The 24,517-nt window shown below is 42.1% G+C and overlaps 1 protein-coding gene across 4 annotated transcripts in view; it reads left to right on the top strand.

Annotated features, from left to right (window-relative positions):
* The window catches only part of LOC140211696 (zinc finger protein GLIS3-like), a 496,720-nt gene that overhangs the window by 364,259 nt on the left and 107,944 nt on the right, over nt 1-24,517 (top strand). For all 4 annotated transcript variants that reach the window (XM_072281766.1, XM_072281767.1, XM_072281769.1 and 1 more), the window contains exon 7: nt 15,974-16,115. In XM_072281766.1, the coding sequence (XP_072137867.1) occupies nt 15,974-16,115 (142 nt within the window). The remainder of the gene's footprint in view (nt 1-15,973; nt 16,116-24,517) is intronic.

Genomic DNA, 24,517 nt, shown 5'->3' with positions numbered 1-24,517 from the left:
TTCTTTGTGAAGGATCACAGAAGTGAATTAGAAATAAATATTTCTCTACGCCACCAGGTCACAGTTTTCCAAAGCATTTTGAACCAGAATGAAATATTTCTGCTCTGAAGTATTCTACAGCCATAAGTGAAGGAATAGTATAAATTCAAGTCATTTGTTTATTCCTGAATTTTTTTTAGATTTAGATTATGAGGACACGCAGTCCTCTTTTATTGTCATTTAGTAATGCATGCATTAAGAAATGATACAATATTCCTCCGGTGTGATATCACAAAAACACAGGACAGACCAAGACTGAAAAACTAACAAAAACCACATAATTATAACATATAGTTACAACAGTACAACAATACCATAACTCGATGAAGAACAGGCCATGGCACAGTAAAAAAGTTCAAAGTCTCTCGAAAGTCCCACATCTCATGCAGACGAGAGAAGGAAGAAAACTCTCCCTGCCATGCCCGACCACAGTCCGACTCTGAGTTGCCTGAAAACTTTGAGCCTCCGATCAGCCCTCCAACTCCTAGTACCAAGCACCATCTCTATCCAAACGATTCAACCTCAGCCTCGGTCACCAGCAGCAGGCAAAGCTGGGGATTTTCGGGCCTTCCCTCCGGAAGATTCTCAATCGCCCAGTAACAGCGGCAGCGAACCGGTGTTTCAGAAATTTCTCCAGATGTTCCTCTGTGCTTTCATGTCTGTCTTCATCAAATCAGCATTCTAATATAATCAGTGTTGATGCATTCATTTCTATATGTGAATCAATGTCAATAGTTGTGTGTGAGACAAGCATTTTATGCTCTAGAGGGAATAACATTTCACTATCCTTAGATCAAACATTTCTTTAGCATTTACTGAAAACTCTAAAATAAATGCTTAAGGCATGTAAAAAAATCTTCATAGACAGTAAATTGAATTGGAATTATACTGTATTTTTAAATGAGCATTAATTGTTTAAAGTTCATTATCACATTAAGCCGCTCATCAGCAAATTGTCAAAGTCAGGTTTATTGTCATGTATACAAGGGTGCATAGGTGCAATGAGAAGTTTAACTTGCAGCAGCATCACAGCCATATAACATCATATAAGCAGCATTCACAAGAAAAGCTTTAATTATATAAAACCTTTCACAAGCAAACACAATCAAAATCTTGGAAGGGTCCATTTCAGGGCAAAGTTGTCATAGTTGTTAGTTTAACAATTTTCCAATCACATTAGAAAATTGAAACATATCTGGGAATCCAGGATTTGTGAATAAAATGTAATAGAACATTGGAAATGGTGGACTACCAGTGACCATAGCTGCACAAAAGTCTTCACTCCATCATCTCTAGGTACGTCTTTTTGGGTAATGAAATTGAAATGTAGAGTAAAAGTAGTTTTTATGATGGCCAGATCTTATTCCACGCCATGTTATATAGCTGATGTTGAAAATTAAAAATAGCCCCATTCTGAATTTATTTTTTCCTGTATGCTATTTTAACATAATAGTTAACTTATTTAACCGTATGTCATTTAAACAGAGTTGTTAACCCAATTAGTGCAAATACACTAGTGACTGCATTAAAAATGGAGTTCACCTTACCAGATTAGCAGGAATGGTACATAAAATAATAAATCCAGTGATGCATTTTTCCACAAAAAGAGTATATTCAAATTTTCTTTGTACGTCTGGTAAATAATCATGGGTTATGTTTTAAACTGGACAATAATTTCTGTGTTGTTAAGCTCTCACCTCCAGTATTTATAACATCACAATAGTTCTTTCCATAATTTCCAGTTAAGAAAGGAAATGCCTATATTTTTGGAAATTTAAATAACTGGCAGCTTGCGTTCAATCTGAATAGAATCCATAAGTTGCTTATTCTATAATTATTCAGGTTAAATTACTTCCAGTAGAATTTTTTTTGTTTAATATAGTTTAAAATGTGTTTGCAAACAGTACAGACCTTTGTTATTGAATGTTAAAATTTCTCTGTTCTTTCCTCCTGGAGAATATAGTTAACTGCTTAATCCTGTGGTGAATGAGCACTAAAATAAAAGCTCGTAACAAGAAAATGATCCTACTATATTTTATTGCCTTCTGTGCCTTTTTGTTTGTCACTTCAAACAATGGCTATTAATTGTTAGGGCTAAATTAAAAAAAAACATGATGCATTCTATGAAGAAGCAAGATGAATTTGTTGTACAGCATCTACATTTACAAAAGATATTCAAAGGTAATTTAAAATATTTTGTAAATGTCTAAAGAGGTGTATGAAAAGGCTGAGGGTCACTGAACAGAGCCCACAGTATCTAGGATACATTGTGTACAAAAATGCAATGAAGAGTAAGTGTTTTAATCCTTAAACCTTAATCCACCCCACTTCCTGTCAGGAATGAAAAATAAATCTGGCACCCTGGTGTGCAGCAATTTTAACTGAAAAGGATGTTGGCAAAAGAGGATTAGTAATAGGCAAAAGTGTTCAAGGAATTTAATCACACAATTTGTTGTAAAACTTTTCAGACCATGAGTGACCAATTTTTTTTAGTGAGGCCAAAAGAAAACAACAAAGGAATTGAAAGGGATTCAGCTGACAATTAAGTAAACGCAATAGTGGACAGTCTTAAAGTTTATGCATTACACAATATCAGAGGCATGAAAGGTAGCAACTGAAGGTTACATTTACATAATTTGAAATCTTAATGCAGTGGATTATACCATGTACAAATATACTTTTACAGTTCTATAGTTAACCTTAGTGTTATGTCAGTTGTAATTGAAGATTATTAACATCAACTTTTTTTTAAATGTTCATACAGTTGGAGTCATCATTTGATTTTACATTAAGCAATGTTAAGCCATTGACAAGTTATGTCTCTGATCATACTGAATGCCATGTGTAGTCATGACAAAACAAAAACAGATATTGCTTCAAAAACTTCAGGACTATAGTTATGCAAAGTAGTCATCCAATCTAACTCTGAACTTTCTGTCAATGGCCTACTACAACGTTCTGATTAAGACCAAAATAAAATGGAAATCAGAAACTCATCTTCTGACTTGGCACGTTACAGCCTTCTGATCTCAACACTAAATTCAACCATTGCAAATATTCAGCCTCACTGATTTTATATTCAACATTTCAACCAAACAAACTTCCTTCTCCGCTGATAGTGATATTTCAGATTTCATGTATCTGCACCTGTTTATGCTCCTTCCACACAGAGTGTTTATTGTTCACCTGCCTTTACCTACACTTTCACACCATCAGCTTCAACACTTGAGTGTTTCATCTTCCTCTGACCTCCACTCCAACATTGATTTTCACCACTTTTTACTCAGTCTGAATGCAGTTTTCAACCCAAGTTCTCAATAACTCCCTTTCCTTCCATTAATGCTCCTCCAGCAGATTGTTTGTTCCAGCGTTTGTGGTCTCTTTAATGTCCTTTTCACTCACTTTTGTTCTTTCTTAACCTTCATGCTTTCCCTGAAACTTGAAACATGCTTCCTTTCCAACCTTTCCCAATCTGATGAAAGGTCATCAAATTGAAATGTTAGCTTGATTGTAACTTGATTCATCCAGAAATTCCTGTTTCTATTAAAGTCTTCAAGCAACTGTAAAATGTTTCTCTTTGTTATTTGCGTAGACTTCTAATAGATATAATTTTACAACCTATGTGATACTAAAGAAATCAAAAAATATAGTTACAAAATATTGGCTTATATCTTAACAATATCTTTGGAGCAGTTCAAGACAAAAGCACATAGTAATAGTGCTATTCTAAATCACTGAACTTATTGTAGAAAACGATTCTCATTAATCCTCAATTTTTCATTATATTGATGATTGTGTCTTAATTGAATTATAATGTGATGATTAGGATAGAATTCAGGTCTTGATTGCAAGAGAGGTTTGTTATTAAAAAAAGACACAAGAGATTCTGCAGATGCTGGAAATCTTAAGCAACATACATAAAATGCTGGAGGAACTAAGGACCTTGATAAAGGGGCCCAGGCCCAAAACATCTACTGTTTATTCCCCTCCGTAGATGCTGCCTGATTCCCTGAGTTCCTCCAGCATTTTGTGCATGTTGTCATCAGAATTGGTAAGCACATATATAATAACGGACCCCCTTCTGTTTGTAATGAACCTGACCTCCCACCCAATCTATTATTTATCATAAATTTGGCAATATGAGAGAAAATCATGACACTGGAGAGGTAGTAAGGGGAACAAAGAATGGAGGATGAACTTAGTAAGTATTGTGCATCAGAATTCACTGTGGAAGACACCAGTAGTTTGCCAGAAATTTGAGACTCCCAGTGGACAAAAGTGTGTGCCATTGCTATAACTAAAAAAAAGTGCTTGGGAAACTGAAAGATCTGAAGGCAGATAAGTCACCTGGTCCAGATGGACTACACCCCAGGGATCCAAAAGAGGTAGCTGAAGAGATTATGCAGGCATTAGTAATAATCTTTCAAGAATCAATAGATTCTGGAATAGTTCTAGAGGACTGGAAAATTGCAAATATCACTCCACTCTTTAAAAAAGGAGGGAGGGAGAAGAAAGAAAATTATAAGCTAGTTAGCCTGACTTCAGTAGTTGGGAAGATTTTGGAGTCCATTCTTAAGGATGAGGTTTTGAGGTACTTGAAGGTGCATGATAAAGTAGTTCCCTTAAGAGAAAATCTTGCCAGACAAACCTGATGGAATTCTTTGTGGAAACAACAGGTAATATAAACAAAGGAGAGTCAGTGAATGTTGTTTACTTGGATTTTCAAAAAACCTTTGACAAGGTGCTGCTCATGAAGCTACTTAACAGGATAAGAGCCCATGGTATTACAGGGAAGATACTAGCATGGATGGAAGATTAGCTGACTGGCAGGAGGCATAGAGTTGGAATATAGGGGACCTATTCTAGGTGGCTGCTAGTAACCAGAGATATTCCTCAGGGGTCAGTATTGTGACTGCTTCTCTTCACATTATATATCAATGTTTTGATGATGCTATTTATTGCTTTGTGCCCAAGTTTTCAGATGATATAAAGGTAGTGGAGGGGCAGATAGCCTACAGAAGGACTTTGACAGATTGGATGAATGGGCAAAGAAGTGGCATATGGAATTTAGTGTAGGGAAAAGTATGGTCATGCACTTTTTTCTAAACAGGAAGAAAATTCAAAAATCAGACGTGCAAAGGGACTTGGGAGTCCTTGTGCAGAATTCCCTAAAGGTTAATTTGCATCTTGAGTCATGGTAAGGAAGGCAAATACAATGCTAGCATTCATTTTGAGAGAACTAGAATATAATTTCAATGTAAGAAGTATCGTAGGAAAGGCGGATGAGCTCAGGGCATGGATCAACACCTGGAATTATAACATTGTGGGCATTAGTGAGATTTGATTGCAGGAGGGGCAGGACTGGCAGCTCGGTACTCCGGGGTTCCACTGGTTTAGACATGACAGAGTGGGAGGGATTAAAGGAGGAGGGTGACATTACTAGTCAGGGAAAGTGTCAGGACAGACTGGAAAACACGACTAGTAAGAGTTATGGGTGGAAATGAGAAAAAAGAAAGGTGTGACCACATTAATGGGGATATATTACAGACCACCCAACAGTCATAGGGATTTAGAGGAAAAAGAATTATAAAGAGATCACGGACTTTGCAAGAAACATAAGGATGTTATATTGTGATTTTAACTTTCCATGTATTGACTGCGAATCCCATACTGTGAAAGGACTAGATGAGACAGAGTCTGTCAAATGTGTTCAAGAAAATTTCTTTCATCAGTACGTAGAAGTCCCAATGACAGGGCATGCGATACTAGATCTGATATTAGGGAATGAGACAGGGCAGGTGACAGAAGATTGTGTGGGGGATCATTTTGCATCCGGTGACCATTAGTTGCAAAGTAAATAGGCAAAAAGATAGGTCTGGTCCATGGGTTGATATTCTAAATTGGAGAAAGGCCAGTTTTGATGGTATCAGAAATGATCTGGCAAGTGTGCATTGTGACAGACTGTTTTCTGGCAAAGGTGTACTTGGTAAGTGGGAGGCCTTCAAAAACAAAATTTTGAAAGTACAAAGCTTGTATGTGCCTGTAATCTCCAGGGCCTGACAAGTTGTTCCCTAAGGGAGGAAAGTGCTGAAATTCCCAGGGCCCTTGCTGAGATATTTAAAACATCCTTAGCGACAGGAGAGGTACTAGAGAGGGTCGGAGGATGGCCAATGCTGTTCTGCTGTTTAAAAAAGGCTTTAAGCAGAAACCAAGAAATTATAGGTTGGTGAGTCTCACATCAGTTGTGGGAGGCATGTGACTAGTGGTGCATCACAGGGATTGGTGCCAAGTCCTTTGTTGTTTGTCAAGATATATCTACGATAAGGGTGATTAACTGGATCAGCAAATTTGCAGATGGCACCAGGATTGGGAGTGAAGTGGACAGTGAGGAAGGCTATCTTGACTTGCAGAGGGATCTGCATCAGCTGAAAAATGCAGACAAATGTGAGGTTTTGCACTGTAAGACCAACCAGGGTAGGTCTTAGATAGTGAACGGTAGGCAACAAGCAGTGTAGTAGAACAAAGAGATCTGGTAATACAGGTACATAATTCATTGAAAGCGGCATCACAGGTATATAGGGTCATAAAGAAAGATTTTGACACATTGGCCTTCATAAATCAATGTTCTGAGTACAGGAAATTGAATGTTATGTTGAAGTTGTATAAGAGGTTGGAGAGGTCTAATTTGGAGTATTGTGTGCAGTCTTGGTCACCTCCCTACAGGAATAATGTAAATAAGGTCGAAAGAGTGCAGAGAACATTTACCAGGTTGTTGCCGGGTCTGGAGGACCTGAGTTATAAGAAAAGATTGAATAGGTTAGGACCGTATTCTTCAGAACATAGAAGATTGAGAGCAGATTTGATAGAGGTATACAAAATAATGAGGGGTATAGAGAGGGTAAATGCAAGCAGGTTTTTTCCACTGAGGTTGGGTGGGACTACAACCAGAGGTTATAGGTTAAGGGTGAAATGTGAGAAGTTTAAGGGGAATACGAGAGGAAACATCTTCACTCAGAGGGTTGTGAGAGTATGAAATAAGCTTCCAGCACAAATGATGCATGAAACCTCAAGTTAAACATTTAAGAGAAGTTTGGATAGGTACATAGATAGTAGGGATATGGAGAGCTATGGTCCTGGTGCAATTCGCTGGGAGTAGGCAGTTTAAAAATGGTTTGGGCATGAACTAAATGGGCCGGAGGGCTTGTTTCTCTGCTGCTCTTCTCTATGACCTATGACTCGATAAGAGCAAGGATGTGATGCTGAGGCTTTTTAAGACATTGGTCAGACTGCACATAGGGTATTGTGAGCAGTTTTGGGTCCCTTATCTAAGGAATATGTACTTGCATTACAGAGTGGACAAAGGATTCTCACGAGAATTGGAATGCACTGAAATGAAATTTAGAAACCATATGATGGATCTTATGAATTAATGTCAGCAGGAATAGAACTAGTGTCATTGTCTGCAGATATTGGTCAAAAATCAGCTTCTAAACATATACTGTCAGTATACACCACTGGACCACAAGATTTTTGCACACATTGGTCATTACAAATTAGAGGGAATATTAGTGGTGACAGAAATAATTGTCAATTGATAAGGGGGGCCAGTAGAAATTGTCAATATGGCATTTAACACTCAGTCCTGGGACCTCTGTGGGATCTCTGTTGTTTGTGATATATATAATAGCTAATAGCTCTTTCTTCAGTTAGTCCTGACAAAGGGTCTCGGCCTGAAGCATCGACTGTACCTCTTCCTAGAGATGCTGCCTGGCCTGCTGCATTCACCAGCAACTTTGAAGGATATACAGTAAATCAGTTGGGAAGTTGGGTGGGGAATGGTCGATGACATTTAAACCGGGCTATCAACAGCACCTCCTAATTTTATGACATCTGCAAACTTGCTCATCAAGCCTTGTGCATTCACATCCAAATCAATAATAACAAGGTTCCCAATACCCACCTCTGCAGAATATCACTAGTCTCCATTCTGAGAAATATCTTTCAACCACTACCATCTGCTTCTGACCTCCAAGCTAAATTTGAACCCTCCTAACTAGCTCTCCCTGGATTCCATGGGATCTAACCTTCCATATCTGCCGCCATACAGGACCTTGTGGAAGGGCTTGTTGAAGTTCAAATAGGCAACATCTCCTACTGTACCCTCATCTACCCTTTTGGTTACTTCTTCAAAGAACTCCAGGAGATTCATCAAATTCAACATCCCAAACGCAATGCCATTCTCACTCCTCCTAATCTGTCATTGTCTATCCAAATACTGGAAGGTCTCCCCCTACAGAAACCACCCTGCCAGTGATTGACCAGCCTGTAGCTCCTTGGTTTGTCCTTGCTACCCCTCTTAAATAATAGAACAACATTAGCCAACTTCTAGTCATCAGGAAATTGACCAGTGCCTATGAATAATGCAAATATATTTGCAAGAGCCTCTGCAAATCTTTTGTTACACCCCCACAAAGTCTGAGAATGCACTCGTTCAGGTGCTGGGCATTTATCCATGTCAATGCCTGTCAGGCAGCAAACAGCACTGTATGAATAATATGAATGTTCTCCTGTTAAGAATCACACCCATCTCCTGCAGCTTGGAGACATAGGTGGCCCTGCAGATCTCTTTGAGGACCCACTTTCTCCCCAGTCACCCTTTTACTCTTAATATATCTATAGAACTTCCAGGGATATTCCTTAACCTTACCAGCCAAATCTATCTCACACCCTCTCTGTCCTGATTTCCCTTTTAAGAGTATTCTTAATCTTTTTATAGTTATCAAACGATTCAGTCATATACAAATCCCTAAAACCAATGTATAGTTCCTTTTTCTCCTTGATCGAAGCCTCAATATCCCTCTTCAGCGAAGATTCTCTGAGTTTGCCAGGTTCACCCTTCATACTCTCCCTGGATTTTTGATATCTCACTCGTAAAAGCCTCCCAGTTGCCATTCATTCCATTTCCCTCAAACAGGTTGCATCAATCAACCTCTGCTAGATCCTGCCTAATTCCCCCAAAATTACCCCAACTCCATTTTGGGACCTAACTTGTTGACCTGTCCTATCCTTCACTGTCATTATCTTAAAGCTAAAAGAATTACGCATGCCGGAGATAAAGTGCTCCCTGGATTCCCTGGACTTGGCCTGGATTGCAGAGTATTAGCTGTAAGGAGAGCTCGGACAAACTTGGATTGTTCTCTCTGGAATACTGAGCAAATGACCTGATAGTATATGAAATTCTGAGAGGCGTGGACAGGGTAGATTGTCAAGATCTTTTACCCTGAATGGAAACGCCAAATACTAAAGTGCATAGGTTTAAGGTGACAGTGGGGAAACCTGAAGGAGATTTGCCAGGCAAGATTTTTAACACAGAGGACGGTAGGGTGCCTGAAACATGCCAGCAAGGGAGGTGGTAGAAGCAGATATAATAGTAGCAGTTAAGAGACACTTAGGGACCTGAATAAACTGAGAATAAAAGTATATATGCCATGCGCAGGCAGATGGGATTAGTTTAAAATGGCATCTTGGTCAGTGCATACATTGCTGGCTGCGTGGCCTATTCCTGTGCTGTTTTTTTTGTGTTTCATGTCCCTTGTAAATATTTGATTCATCTGAACCCATGGTTCAGCACGTTTTCATTGCTTTGTTTTTGTTCGGGACATCTACTTATCAAGGAAATGAGAGTAGCTGAAAGACCGCCTAAGCCAAATTAAACTGAATTCATGCTTTTCTGTAAAACAGAATAAAAATTCATATGCAGCAATAGTATGATAATCATCTTAATTAAGCAGCAGGAAAAATGAAATGAAGTTAACTTGAATGAATACTTTACCTGATTGGATAGAATAAATGCACCATTACAATACTTAACACAATTAATTTTGCTCCTGAGATGTATTACATGTATGAATATAACCCACTGAGACAATTTGATGGATTTCTACCATATTCTATATCTTGTTTCCTCATGAAGTACTGAAGGAGCCTTTTGCATTTTAAACATGGAAATAATGAGACTTTGGCAAAAACTCATAAAAAAGGCAGGCAATCTGGATTTCAATCCATCATACTTTTTATGGCATTTCACATTTTTTACAATGTTTGCAAATGTTTAAACAGTTCTAAAGCCTTTATCACAAGCCATCATGAAATTAAAAAGTGATTCATTGGGCTATCAATGGCAACCTTGTTAAATTGAGGAATTTTTTCAAAAAGCATACTATTGTAAAATCAAATACTTTTTTAAGTTAATAGTATGCTGTTGTCATCAATACACCTGTAACATTTTAGACATGCTTACAGAGAGTCATGATACTGTTCCTGGCCTTCTCTCTAATAAGAAGCAACTCAGGCACAATTCCTTCTGGCAGGTATAAAATGATATTTCTAATGCTAGGAACCCATATAAATGGGTTTCTCATGAGCTAAGTACTTCCAAAATAAAACTGGAATAACCTGAAAGTTTAAAAGGTTTATTTTGAACCATTTCTACAGCCAGGAAACAACACAATGTGCCACCACCTCCAAGCATTCTTACCTGATGCTCAGTGACAAATCAATACAATTTCAGTACAATGTTCCAATGGGAGAAACAGGCTGAACAACATAAACCCGACACCACACAATAAGCAGCAAAATAAGGCAGGAGCAGGACTCCTTTGATATTCAGTAAGATCATGACCTCAATGCCTCTTTCTCATTCCTTGCCATACCATTTTATTTCCCTTTTATCTTAAATGTCTATTAATGTGTTCAGTTTTCACAAAACATAAGTTACATTTGATTGCCAGATGTAATGTTTAATGTTCACTTGATACATTTTGAGAGGTTATCCTCCAAAGCTGCCCAAAAATGCAAACTAATCACCTATCAATATACAAATATGCTAAATGACATACAACTCCTGCACAGGTGCCATCAAGAATAAGTAAATTCATCACAAAAGTTTGACTCAAGGCATTCTGTCTGAAGACTTGGTAGCATAGGACAGTGGTGTAGCAGTTAGCGGAACACTTTCCAGCACCAGTGATCACCAGTGGGTGTAATTCACACCACTGTCAGTATAGAGTTTGTACGAACTCCCTATGGCCTCGTGGCTATCCTCTGGGTGCTCCAATTACCTGCCACATGCCAAAGACCTATGGATTAATTTGTGGGCATGCTATGTTGGTGACACTTGAAGGCTGCCCCCAGCTCAATCCTCAGTCTTTGTTGGTCATTAGCGCAAACACTGTATGTTTTGATGTGCATGTAACAATTACTTTAAAGTCTTTTATCTTTTAAGATATGGTGATGATCATGGTTCTTTTACTTCCATCAGATTACCACTGCTAAGGCCACCATACATAGCACGTTTCTAATTATCTTAAGAACAAGGTTCTTAAAGCTGCAGTTAGTGACAATGGAGGTAGAGCTGAATACTTCTGTTACATAGGGAGTATCTTGGAGATGAATTTAACGGTGGGATGTTCCAAAGCCCCTGCTGCCCTCATCTTTCAGGCAGTCGAAATTGTGATTATAAAATGTGCAGCTGATAAGTTGCTTACGCACATGTTGCATTTGACACGCTCTGCGGATATGTGCAGACTACTTAAGTTTGTGAATCGAGTCCCAATTGAGCAGTTGATTGGTCTTGAATGCTGCCAATCATTTTGAGCAATACACAATCACTGAAGCGGGAAGCCAGTGGAAAGTCATTTGCTCTTCAGTCATTTACATGCTCTTGTTAGGAAACGTAGAGGAAGCCTGACCAAATGCAGAGAGCAGAGACAATTTAGTGGGGAGTGATAACTTTAATAATAAACTGCAAAATAACAAGCCACAAGAGTACACAAAACGTGAGAGAACAATATTTCACATAATAAGGCACTAAGTAACCGAAGGCTAGCAGCAACTAGTTGAGGCTGGCCGGTTCTTTGGGTAGCCAAGGACTGTGGATGAGAGCCGGGTTTAAATAGGCTGCAGGTGATGAGTTGGAAACTAGCGGCAAATGACTCCTGTTAGCGGGGTGAAGACTGGGAGGTGGTTGCCTGTGCAGCCCTCACAGGACCACCCGTCCTAGCAGCCAAAGGCCCAGAATGATCGGATGGATCCTGTGGAACTCCTCAAGGAGTGACAGATCCAAGATAGAACTGGAAGGCACCCAAGAATTCTCATCTGGGCCGTACACTTCCCAGTCGACCAGGTACTGCACACCCCATCCACAATGATGCGAATCAATCAACGGACGAACCGCATACACTGGACCACCTTCCACCACCCTTGGCTCCAGAGGTGCAGGCTCCGATGGGTTGAGTGGTCCATGGACAACAGATTTGAGGCAGGTCATGTGGAAGGAACAGTGGGTGTAATCCTAAGGCACGGTGGCAGTTGGAGATGGTAAGTGGCTGGACTGTTGAGGTGGATAATCCTGAAGGGACCAATGAACCGGGGCAAGAGCCTGCAAGAGTCAATGCGCAGGGCCAGATCTCATGTGGACAGCCAGACATGGTCCCAAGGCTGAAGTAGTCTAGCTGGCCACAAACAGCGGTTACCCTGGCGGCAGTAGGTGCGGTTGGCAGCTAGGATGGCCCTCTATGCCCTGTTTCAAGCATTCCAGCAGTGGTGAACCTGGGCCCTCACGGAAAGGACCTCCACCATTGGCTCCTCCACAGGGACTGACAGCTATGAAGCATTTCAAAGGGTGACAGACCTGTGGCAGAGGAGGTGTGTAGACTCGGTAACAGTTCAGCCCAGAGCTGATACTTCTTCCATGTGGAATGGTTTAGAGGCGGCAAAGCATTGCAGAAACTTATCCACCTGCTGATTGGCTGTTTCTGTTTGACCAGACAGACAAAAGCCAGAGAACAAATTCACTGACATGCAAAGCAGGGACCAGAAGTCTCACCAGAAGTGGGGGAGAAATTGTAGGCCCCAGTCTGTCACAATGCCCGGAGGGAAACTGTGGAAGTGAACCACATGTTGGAGAAACAAGTCCATCATCTCAGCAGCTGACAAACTTTTGAGAGAGCAATGAGGAGAGCTAGTCTGCTTCTGCCATGATCACTGTGCCCCATCAGAAGGTGGAAAACCCATGACGAAATCCAGGAAAATGTGGGACCATGGCCCCTGGGGACTGGTAGAGGCCACAGGAGCCAAGTGGGTCGCTGGTTGGAGAACTGGACTGGGTACATTGACAGCAGGCAGTGATGAACTTGGATCATGGCAGGCCACCAGAACTGGTGTTGCAGAAAGTGCAGAGCCCGTCATGACCCTGGATGGCCAGAGGAGGGGGGTGAAGAGCGGGCCTAACTGGAGTGCCTCAGAACGCACTGCTGTCTGCAAGTACATGCAGTTATCAGGTGTGTCAGCTGGAGCAGGCTCGTGCAGCGTGGCCTGATGGATCTGGTTCGCAAGATCCCAGGCAATTGGGGTGAGGATCTGTGAGGATGGAATAATGGACTTAGGGACAATCTCTATTTCAGCTGGGTTGAACTGCCATGACAGGACATCTGCCCTAGTGTCTTTGAGGTGGGTTAGTAGGAGATGCTGAAGTTGAATTGCTTGAAGAAGACGGCTCTGCAAGCCTGTTGTGGGTTGAGTTGGCGGGTCTACTGAATGGATATGAAGGTCTGGTGGTCAGTCCAATCAAGAAGCGCTCAGTGTTTCCCAGTTTGTACATTCCTCCAAGGCCCATTTAATGGTGAGTAGCTCCCTATCTCCTACAGCATAACGGTGCAATGCCAAGTTGAACTTGCACAAAAGGGTGTCTCTTCACATCTGGTCCTTGCTCAGAGAGGCTGGGTCCAGTGTCCACATTAAGTGCGTCAACCTTTACCACAAAAGGTCAGGAGGGCTCAGATAGTGGAGAATGGAAGTGGTAGTGAAGTGTCTCCTGAGCTCCTTGAAAGCATAGTCCGCAGCAGCGGACCAGGTTATCCACGAGGTAGGTGACCTGGTGAGGGAGGTGAGATGACTGGTAGTTTGGCTGTAGTTGCTGCTGAGATGGCGGTCGAAGTTGGAGAAACCAAAGAAGTGCTGTAGCTGTTTCAGAGAAATACTGAGTTATGGAACTGGCATTTTTCTAACCTGCACAACAGCTGGTTTTCAAGGAGACCCTAAGGGACTGGAGAAAATGATTATGTTGTTGAAGTAGATGAATACACTGTAGGGTAAACCTGTGTAGCATACCTTGGAGGATTTCATTGATGAAGGCTTAGAAAATGGCTGGACTGTTGGAAAGTCTGAAAGGCATCACCAAGTATTCATGCAAACACGAGAAAATCTGCAGATGCTGGAAATTCAAGCAAAACACACAAAATGCTGGTTGAACACAGCAGGCCAGGCAGCATCTATAGGAAGAGGTACAGTCGACGTTTTGGGCTGAGACCCTTCGTCAGGACTAACTGAAAGAAGAGATAGTAAGAGATTTGAAAGAGGGAGGGGAGGGGGAGATCCAAAATGATAGGAGAAGACAGGAGGGGGATGGATGAAGCTAAGAGCTGGGAAGTTAACTGGCTAAAGGGAAACAAAGCTGGAGACACGGGAGAAAGAAAGTGGGAGGGGAGCACCAGAGGAAGATGGAGAGCAGGCAAGGAGTGATTGTGAGGGGGAAAGAGAGAGAGAGAGAAAAATGGAGGGGAAATAATAAATGAATAAATAAGTAAAATAGGGGTTGGGGTAAGGAGGAGTATTAGTGGAAGTTACAGAAATCAATGTTCATGCCATGAGGTGGAGGCTACCCAGACGGAATATAAGGTGTTGTTCCTCCAACCTGAGGAACAACAGGTGGCTTCATCTCGACAGTAGAGGAGGCCATGAATTGACATATCAAAATGGGAATGGGATGTGGAATTAAAATGTGTGGTCACTGGGAGATCCTTCTTTCTCTGGTGGACAGAGCGTAGGTGTTCAGTGAAACGGTCTCCCACTCTGCGTCGGGTCTCACCAATATACAGAAGACCACACTGGGAGCACCAGACAGTATATCACACCAGCTGACTCACAGGTGAAGAGCAGCCTCACCTGGAAGGACAGTCTGAGGCCCTGAATAGTGGTGAGGGATGAAATGTAAGGGCAGGTGTAGCACTTGTTCTGCTTGCAAGGATAAGTGCCAGGAAGGAGATCGATGGGAAGGGATGGGGGGGTACGAATGGACAAGGGAGTCGCGTGGGGAGCGATCCCTGCAGAAACTGGGGGGGGGGGGAGGGAAAGATGTGCTTGGTGGTGGGATCCCATTGGAGGTGGTGGAAGTTACGGAAAGGCTTTTCATTCCAGGACAAAGGAGATGTCTTCTTTTTAAAGAGAGGGGCTTCCCTTTCTCCACTATCAACTCTGCTCTCAAACGCATCCTTCCATTTCATGCACATCTGCTCTCAGCCCATCCTCCTGCCACCCCACTAGAGATAGGGTTCCCCTTGTCCTCACCTACCACCCCACCAGCCTCCAGGTCCAACATAGAATTGTCCATAACTTCTATTTAGTAGTCTATTTTAATGAAAGGTCTCTAAATGAATTGATAGAAAGATTTATTACTGAATGGAAGAAATGCACCTGTTAGATCTGATTTGGTTATTGCACTAAGGGTAAATTGCATTTCTGTCAGCATGCTTCATACACTTCATTTCGAAGTGTCAGTCTGTCATAAGGGAGGTCAAAATTGCAGGCTAAATTAAACTGAATAATTTTCTCCTTTACCATTCTGAAGTATTCATATTTAAATATGTAACTGCATTGCACAGCTTCTTTAGTTCCTATGTAGAGCATAATAAATCATTCTTGCAGAGTTAACAATAAGGGATTTGTTATAGCCCATTTCATTTAATAATCCATTTCGGGAGTAAATGCTTCACTGCACGCCCCAATAATGTATTTTTAATCTATAACAGATTTTGACATCTGTTGTGAAAGCTTTTAGTTGTCCTCTTCTCTGATTCGTTTTGTGTTTGTTACACAGTTACGATCCAGTAACGAGCCGGATCGGGACATGCTGAATGACTGCCTCACTATTCAACCACTGCAGCCTGCTACGTCACCGCAAGATGCTGTGGACAGCGCTCTGGGTCGATCACCAGGGCCCCCTCATGACATGTATTCAGGTAAGCTTCTAAAAGCCTCTATGTAAGTTTGCATGAAATATAGTTCCATTTTAATATTGCTATGTTGTTCTCCTGTGAGCTCAGAAAATTACATCCATCAAAATATTAGGTGGGGGATATAGCTGTTAGATTTTTCAGCTACATAATTCATTATTTCAGCAGCAGCTGTGTTACAAGTCTTTACTACCATAGTTGGACTCACAAGTGGCATATTGACAAAGATAGCTGTCAGTTGTGTCACATTTCACACACTGTCCATGCCGAAGCACTTAAACCACCTAGTCCCACCGACCTGTATCCACAGCATAGCCGTCCATATCCCTGCCATCCATGTACCTGTCCAAACTTCTCTTAAATGTGAAAATCAAGCTCACGTGCACCGCTTGCACTGGCATCTCACTCCACACTCAAATGATGCTCTGAGTGAAGAAATTTCCCCTCATGTTCCCTTAAACTTTTCACCTTTCATCCTTAATCCATGACCACTTGTAGTCCCACACAGCCTCTGTACCTGAATCAAACCTCCCTTCAATCTTCTACATTCTAAGGAATAAAGTCCTAACCTATTCAATCTTTCATTATAACTCAGGACCTCCAGTTCCGCCAACATCCTTGTAAATTTGCTCTTTAATCTTTCAACCGAACTTGCGTCTTTCCTGTAGGTAGGTGACCAAAACTGCATACAATATTCCAAATTGGGCCTCACCAACATGATATGCAGCTTCAACATAACTTTGATTTATAAAGGCAATGTACTAAAAGCTTTCTTTATGACTCCATTTACTTGTGATGCATCTTTCAATGAATTATGGACCTGTATTCCCAGATCCCTTTGTTCTACCTCACTCCTCAGGGTCCTATCGTTTTCACTGTGTAAGACCTACCTGATTGGTCCTATCAGAGTGCAACAACTCGCCCTTGTCTGCATTAAATTCCATCTGGTATTTTTCAGTCCATGTTTTCCAGCTGGTCCAGATCCTGCTGCGAACTCTGAGAACTTTCCTCGGTTTGTTCAAGAAAAATCTCGTACAGTACTTGTATGCCAATCATGAATTTGTAAGCATTCATGATCTTGCAACCACTTACCAACCCCATTCAGAGAGCAATCAAGTAAAAGTTGTAACTTCTTTTTTTGTGATAGTTCAACATTTCTTTAAAAATTTAGTTTGCAACACTCGTTTAAAATAACTGAGGTTTTGTTGGGTGACACCGCTGTTTCATAGTTTTACCTTAACCTGACTCTAAGCATGTACACCAACTTCAGATGTGGAAAAAGTGACATAGTAATATTTCAATCCTGCATATATATCTATGTGTGTGTGTGTGTGTGTGTGTGTGTGTGTGTGTGTGTGTGTGGGCACGCGCACGTGCACACACACATGCATTTAGTTTAATTAAGCATTTTTGGTTTTTTAATAATTAATTATGGGTTATATGTAAAAATAAGTTAATTGCATGCGTCATCACATGATACTTGCGTGCCTCACTAGAAATAAAGACAAAGTTAGACTCACATTCTCAGAATCCCCGCAGCTTCGTTTGAAATAGTTTAGTGTTTTGAAGTTACAAAACATAAAGGGAAATATAAAATATCTCACTTAAAATTTGAATAACAATCGAAATAATTATGAACCTTCTTAGCCTTACAGTGCCTGACCATGTCCTTAACGTTAACAGCCCGTTCTAATGGTTCTACAGGTTGAACCAATAGCACAGCCTGAGAAGTAAAAGTTTGTTGAAGGGAATTCAAGTGACGACTGGAGTCAGGTTCATTTATTGATCACATGTCCATCAAACTACTCAGTGAAATGCAGCACACACCTTGGTGCCAACATAGCATGCTCACAGCGTTCAGCAGAACAACACAAGCAACAACAATAGCGACAGCAACAGAGCAAAACAACAACAAAATGAGCCCCTTTCCACCCACACACTCACTCACACACACAGACGGGCCTCCAAGCCTAGGACAAGCAGCACATGGGCCTCTAACCCCTGGCCCAGACTTGTAGACATTGGGTTTCCAACTTCCAGGTTTACTGACTTCAGTATCAGCCTCAGGCTCGCCGATAACGGGACTTTGAATTCTGGGCCTTGAACTCCAGACTCGCACTGACTTTTGACCCTGGACCTCTAACCCCCATGACCTCAGCTGAATGATGGCAGTCAGTCCATTTATTAGCAGAATGAAATCACAAGCAGACAGCTAAAGCGATCAGTGTATCAGTAACCTGAGGCAGGAAGGAAGTACCTTCTTTCTCAGGTCTTCCAGACACTGCCGAAAAGGAAGAAGACAACACCTTGGGTTCTTACCTCTTAAAATTTGTGAATTTCTTGAGTGCCGACAACAGCCAGACAGGCAAGGATAAAATACCTAATCAAAGTAGTGACGTCCTCAGTGGTCTGGATGCAGATATCCGTGCAACAGTAACGTGGCTCTTGGGCTTCAAGGTGTTCGTACTGGTGAACTAGTTTGGTTCCACAAGTGTTGTAGGCATGACAAGAGTCGGTGTTCAGTAGAATGTGCTCTCACTATACTGTGTTCATACTTGGGAATGAGAGAATATTGCATCATGAGGCATCTGTGACTTGATCAGAATTCCTTTTGGTTAAAATTCGTTTGAATCAGAATCAGGTTTATTATCACCAACGTGTGTCGTGAAATTTGTTAACTTAGCAGCAGCAGTTCAATGCAATACATTATCTAGAAGAAAAAAAGGAAGTAAATAAATAAATTGCAGTATATGTATATTGAATTGATTAAAACTCGTGCAAAACCAGAAATAATATATATTTTAAAAGTGAGGTAGTGTTCATAGGTTCAATGTCCATCTGGGAACCGGATGGCAGAGGGGAAGAAGCTGTTCCTGAATCATTGAGTATGTACCTTCAGGCTTCTGTACCTCCTACCTGATGGTAACAGTGAGAAAAGGGTGTGCCCTGGGTGCTGGAGGTCCTTAATAATGGACGCTGTCTTTCTGAGACACCGCTCCTTGAAGGTATCCTGGGTACATTGTAGGCTAGTGCCCAAGGTGGAGCTGACTAAATTTACAGCCTTCTGCAGCTTCTTTCTGTCCTATACAGTAGCTCTCCCCGCCATACCAGACAGTGATGCAGCCTATCAGAATGCTCTCCACAGTACATCTATAGAAGTTTATGAGTGATTTTGTCGACATACCAAATTTCTTCAAACTCCTCATGAAGTTTTGTCACTGCCTTGCGTTCTTTATAGCTGCATCATTTTGTTGGGACCAGGTTAGGTCCTCAGAGGTCTTGGCTCCCAGGTACTTGAAACTGCTCACTCTCTCTGCAGTGTTGCTTCAAGATAAATGCACATCAGCAATTGCTTAATGTTGAAACCAGAAGAACATTTTACAGATGCCATCATTTATGAAATGTCTCAGTTTTGGAGAACCTTTAGAAAAGGCTTCTGTTGTTAGTTCCTCCATAGTATTAATAACAATAGTTAAACAATTATCAAGCAAACATATAAACTAGGAGCTGGATAAGGCCACGTGAACGCTCATGCCTGCTCCACATTCGATAAAAAGGTGACCAATTAGATTGCAACCTTGTTCTATGATCCAACCTAGCAAAAAACACATTTAAGCTTTAACAGGAAATCACACAAAAAGCATAAATTCAGAATAGTGATTTTAATTGAATGGGTCTGGCAAGTGAGATACAGGTACCTGCAAAATCACATATACCAACAAATTCTTGATTGGCATGCCGTTAGTGAAAAAATATAATGAAGTTTACAGACACATGAGATCATAATGTCCACGCCTACTCATTGTTTCGAAAGGACAGGCAGCAAGGCAGAGTAGGTGGCGTTGCTCTGTTGGTAAAAAAAAATGAAATCAAATCATTAGGAAGAGGTGACATAGGGTCAGAAGGTGTTTTCATTGTGAAGAGAGCTAAGGAACTACAAGGGGGAAAAGACCCTAAAAGGAGTTATATACAGACCCCCAAACAGTAGTAAGGATGTGGTGTACAAATTACAATGGGAGATGGAAAATGCATGCCAAAAGGGCAGTGTTACAATAGAAACCGTGCTGAGTTAGTGACGTGAGAACAAAAGATCGAATAGTTCGTCTGTCGCTGTGTGTCTCACTATGCTTATGAATTGAACCTCTGTTTACTGAGGCACCTTTAGCTTGGTTCTTGGGAATCCACTTTGACCGAGGGACAGACCCAGGGTGATTTCATGAGTCAGAATTCAAAGTTCCTCTGACCACAGTGGCAAACAAATCACCTAATGAAAGCAACAATCAAGTGAAGACTAAGAATCGTGAGCCTTGAAATCTCTATGGAAATCTTTGTGACTTACTATGTGGTATTTTGTGTGGTATATTTGTGCTTTTTATTTTAGGATAATAAATTAGGCTTAAGTTACTTTACTGTGCTTGTACGCATATTTGCACAACTCTTAGACATTCAAATTGGTTTGGGTCTTTTGGGTCTTATCAACCCAGCCCATTACACTTTGGCACTGAGCTAACCAAGAGTTAAAGTGTCATTTGAAGCTGTTCAGAACTTCATCCAATATTTTACAAAATTTAATACACCACAACACAGTATAAGGTTACCATATAGATTTCTGCAAAGCCATTAAATTATCAATCCATCAATACTTGATGGCTGCTAACCCACAGAACAAAGTTCGAAATGTAAGACAGAGCTTTATGTTTTACTGTGGTTAAATGTTCCACTCGGTTTGGAGAATAGAACCCATTCCATTGAAGACTCCCTGCTGGGGTAATTTTAACTTTCCCCACCGCCTCTCTTCCTCTTCCCAGGGTGTTGGAGAAGGGAGTATTGGGCAGTTAAATGAGAAGGTGTAAAAACCAACAGCAAATCACCATTATATGGCACCTGACAAATGCACTCCTGAGAGCCGGGACTGTGAAGTAATCCCTGTCCCTGATGTTTTGTTATTTCTATACAAGTAAATTTGACATTGGTTGTCTAGGTATTCCAGGACTTATGAAACTTGTCATTTAAAGGATCGCCAAATTCAGCCAGTAAATACTTTTCCAACACTGCGTTTGGGATGACAGGAGCATAAATCATTTGAACATTGTTACTTGTGCAAATCTCCCTGAGTACGTGGCAATCACCAATCAGGAAATGTGGAGGAAGCTTGACCCAAATGCAGGGCAGCGGAGACGATTCAGTGGTGGATAATAATAAACTGCAAAATAACCAGCCACAAGGGGCCAAAAAGCAAGAGAGAACAAATGCTAACACCACAGGAAACTGAAGACTCAAAGCAACTGCTTGGGGCTGGCTGGTTCAAATGAGTGACCAAGGATTCTGGAAGAGAGCTGGGTTTAAAAAGGCTGCAGGCAATGAGTTGGAAACACGTGGCAGGTGACACCTGATAGTGGCTTGAGAATGGGAGGAGTGTGGCTGTGCAGGCCTCACAGGACCACATCTGCTACTACTGGCAGCCGACGGCCCTGGGTAATCCAGATGGGTCCTGTGGAATGCCTCAATGAGCTATGGATCCAAACCTCTCCTCCAGGCTGTACCCTTCTCAGTCAAGCAGGTACTGCACACCGCATGCACAACAATGTGAATCCATCAGTGTGGTCCCTCTGTGGTGAACAGTGTACACTGGATTACATTCCACCATCGTAGGCTGCAGAGGTGCAGGCTGAGCTGGGTTGAGTGGCCTTGAGGAAGGTCACGTGGAAGGTAGGTAGATTGATGCAGTGGGTAATTCCTAAGGGACTAATGATGCAAGGCAAGAACTTGCGGGAGGCAGTGCACAGGGGATGATTTCAGATGGACAGCCAAACACAGTCCCAGGCTGAAGCAGTTGGCTGGGCACTGCCAACAGTTGGCCTGGTGGCAGTAGGCACGGTTCGTGGCTTCAATGGCTCTCAGTGCCCTCCTCTGATCCTTACAGCAGCTGTGAACAAGGGCTCTGGTGGATGGATATCCTCCTGTATGGGGAAAAACAAGGTTGATGGCTATGAAGCACTTCAAAAGGTGACATACCCATGGCAAAGGTGGTGTGTAGATCGTGAGACAGCTCAGCCCAGAGCAATTACTTAAATACTTCTTCCATATGGAAGGGTTAGAGGCAGTGAAACAGAGCAGAAACTTCGCTTGCTGATTGGTTCTTTCTGACTGCCCACTGGTCTGTGGATGCTAACCGAAGGTCAACTCACTGACGTGCAGAGGAGGGAGCAAAAGGCTCGCCGGAAGTGGGAAACAAACTGTGGGCCCCAGTCCAACACAATGTCCTGGGTGAAGCCGTGGAGGTGAACTACATGTTGGAGAACCAGGGTCTGCCATCTTGGCGGCTGACAGAAGTTTGGGTAGAGCAATGAAGTGGGCTACCTTGAAGAACTGGTCCACCACTGTCATGATCATCTGGCCTCATCGGAGTGTGGCAAACGCTTGCTGAAGTCCATGGCCACATGAGACCGCCAGGGGCTGCAGGAGCCCAGAGGGCCATTGGTTGGAGGAATTGGACTGGGCGCATTGAGAGTAGGTGGCATGGAACTATTGTACATCTGCAATTATGGTGGATATCACAGAAAATCCAGGGTCTGACATGCAGGGTCCATAGAGGGGTGGGGTGTGCGCCCACTAGAATGCCTCAGAGCATATGACCATTGGCAATAACATGTGTGGTACATAACGTGTGTTGGCCAAAACAAGCTCATGCTATAGGGCCTGATAGATCCAGTTGTCAAGGTTCCAGGTGATCAGGATAAGGATCTGGGAGGATAGAATAATGGGCTGAGGATTGATCTCCATTTTAGCTGGGTCAAAATGCCGTGACAGGTCGTCCACCTTTGTGTTCTTGAAGCCCAATCGGTAGAAGATGGTGAAGTTGAACTGCTTGAAGAAGAGAGCCCAGTGAGCCTAACGTGGATTGAGCTATCGGGTCTGTTGTATGGATATAAGGTTTTGGTGGTCAATCCAGATCAGGAAGGCACAGTGTTTCCCGTTAGCTCATGTCTCCATTCCTCATTTGATGATCAAGGCCCATTTAATGGTGAGTAACTGCCTGTCTTCTACACCATAACAGTGCTGTGTAGAATTGGGGTTGCACAAGAAGAAGGCACAAGGGTGTATCTTCCTGTCCAATCCTCCCTGGGAGAGGATGGCCCCTGTGCTGACGTCACATGTGTCCACCTCAGCAGACCAAGTTATCCACAAGGTAAGTGACTGGTGAGGGAGATGAAGGAGCAGTAATTTGGCTATGATTTCTGATGAACAGGTGGTAGATGTTAGAAAAGCCCAAGAAGTTTTGCAGCAGTTTGAGGGAGCATGGTTGGGTCATTCAATGACAGCACACTTTCTCTAGGTCCATGGTTATGCCTTGGGGAGAAAGGACATTACCCAGGAAGGAAATGAATAGGGTGTTGAAATGGCATTTCTCTAACTTGCAGTACAATTGGTTTTCGTGGAGGTACTGAAAGACTAATCAGATACGACAGATGTGATTGTAGAAAAATGAGGATGCCGTCGCAGTAGATGAACACATACCTGTGTAACATGTCTCAGAGGATCTCATTGATGAAGGCTTGGAAAGCGGTTGACAGTTGGAAAGACTGCAAGTATTCATAATGGCCAGTAGGTATTATGAACGCCATCTTCCACTCATCCCCCTGGTGGATTCACACGTTCCGTAGATCCAGTTTGGTGAAGATCTGGGCCTGACAGACTGCTTCAAATGTGCTATCCATTAAGAATGGAGGGTAGCTATTGCTAATGGTGATCTTGTTGAGTCCATGTTAGTCAATGTGGGGTAAAGACTCCCACCTTTCTTCTTGACAAAGAAGAACCCTGAACCAGCTCAGACTGGGATGATGGAATGAAGCTGTGCTGTAGTGCTTCAGTGATGTGGTCACTCATGGGTCTCAGGAGGGGAGAGGGAGAGCAGATTACCTCAAGGAGGGGTGGTGCTCGGGAGGAGGTCAATTGTGCAGTCATGTCATCTGCGAGGCAGCAGGGTGCTGGCCTCTATTTTACTGAATGTGATGGCTAAGTCATGGTACTCCAGTGGAAATTTGATAAGGTCAAGGGTTTCCTCCCTCTCCATGGATTTACAGAGTGAGGTCTACTGAGGTTGCAGGCAGGTGGGCCCGGATTCTTACCCACGTGATTAAACCCATCGCAGTGATGAAAATATTGCTCCACTTACCATCAGTGTTCAGCCTCGGTCTGACCATGACTAAGCTGAGCATGAGGGGATGGCACACATGAACTTTTTCCCTATTATTGCTTTCATTACCATGGAAAAACACAGCTCCAAGGGTGGAGTTTGACTGGCAAAGGTTTGCTGTATCGAGATGGAGAGTTGGTTGAGAGTGGTGAGCAGATGGTCAATGGTTTTCTATTGCTTCTGAACCATGTGCATATGTCAATGGATGACT

Source organism: Mobula birostris, chromosome 17, assembly GCF_030028105.1.
Source record: "Mobula birostris isolate sMobBir1 chromosome 17, sMobBir1.hap1, whole genome shotgun sequence".
NCBI classification, from domain to species: domain Eukaryota; kingdom Metazoa; phylum Chordata; class Chondrichthyes; order Myliobatiformes; family Myliobatidae; genus Mobula; species Mobula birostris.
Note: the sequence above shows the minus strand (reverse complement) of the source record. Positions and strands in the feature narration are given on the sequence as shown.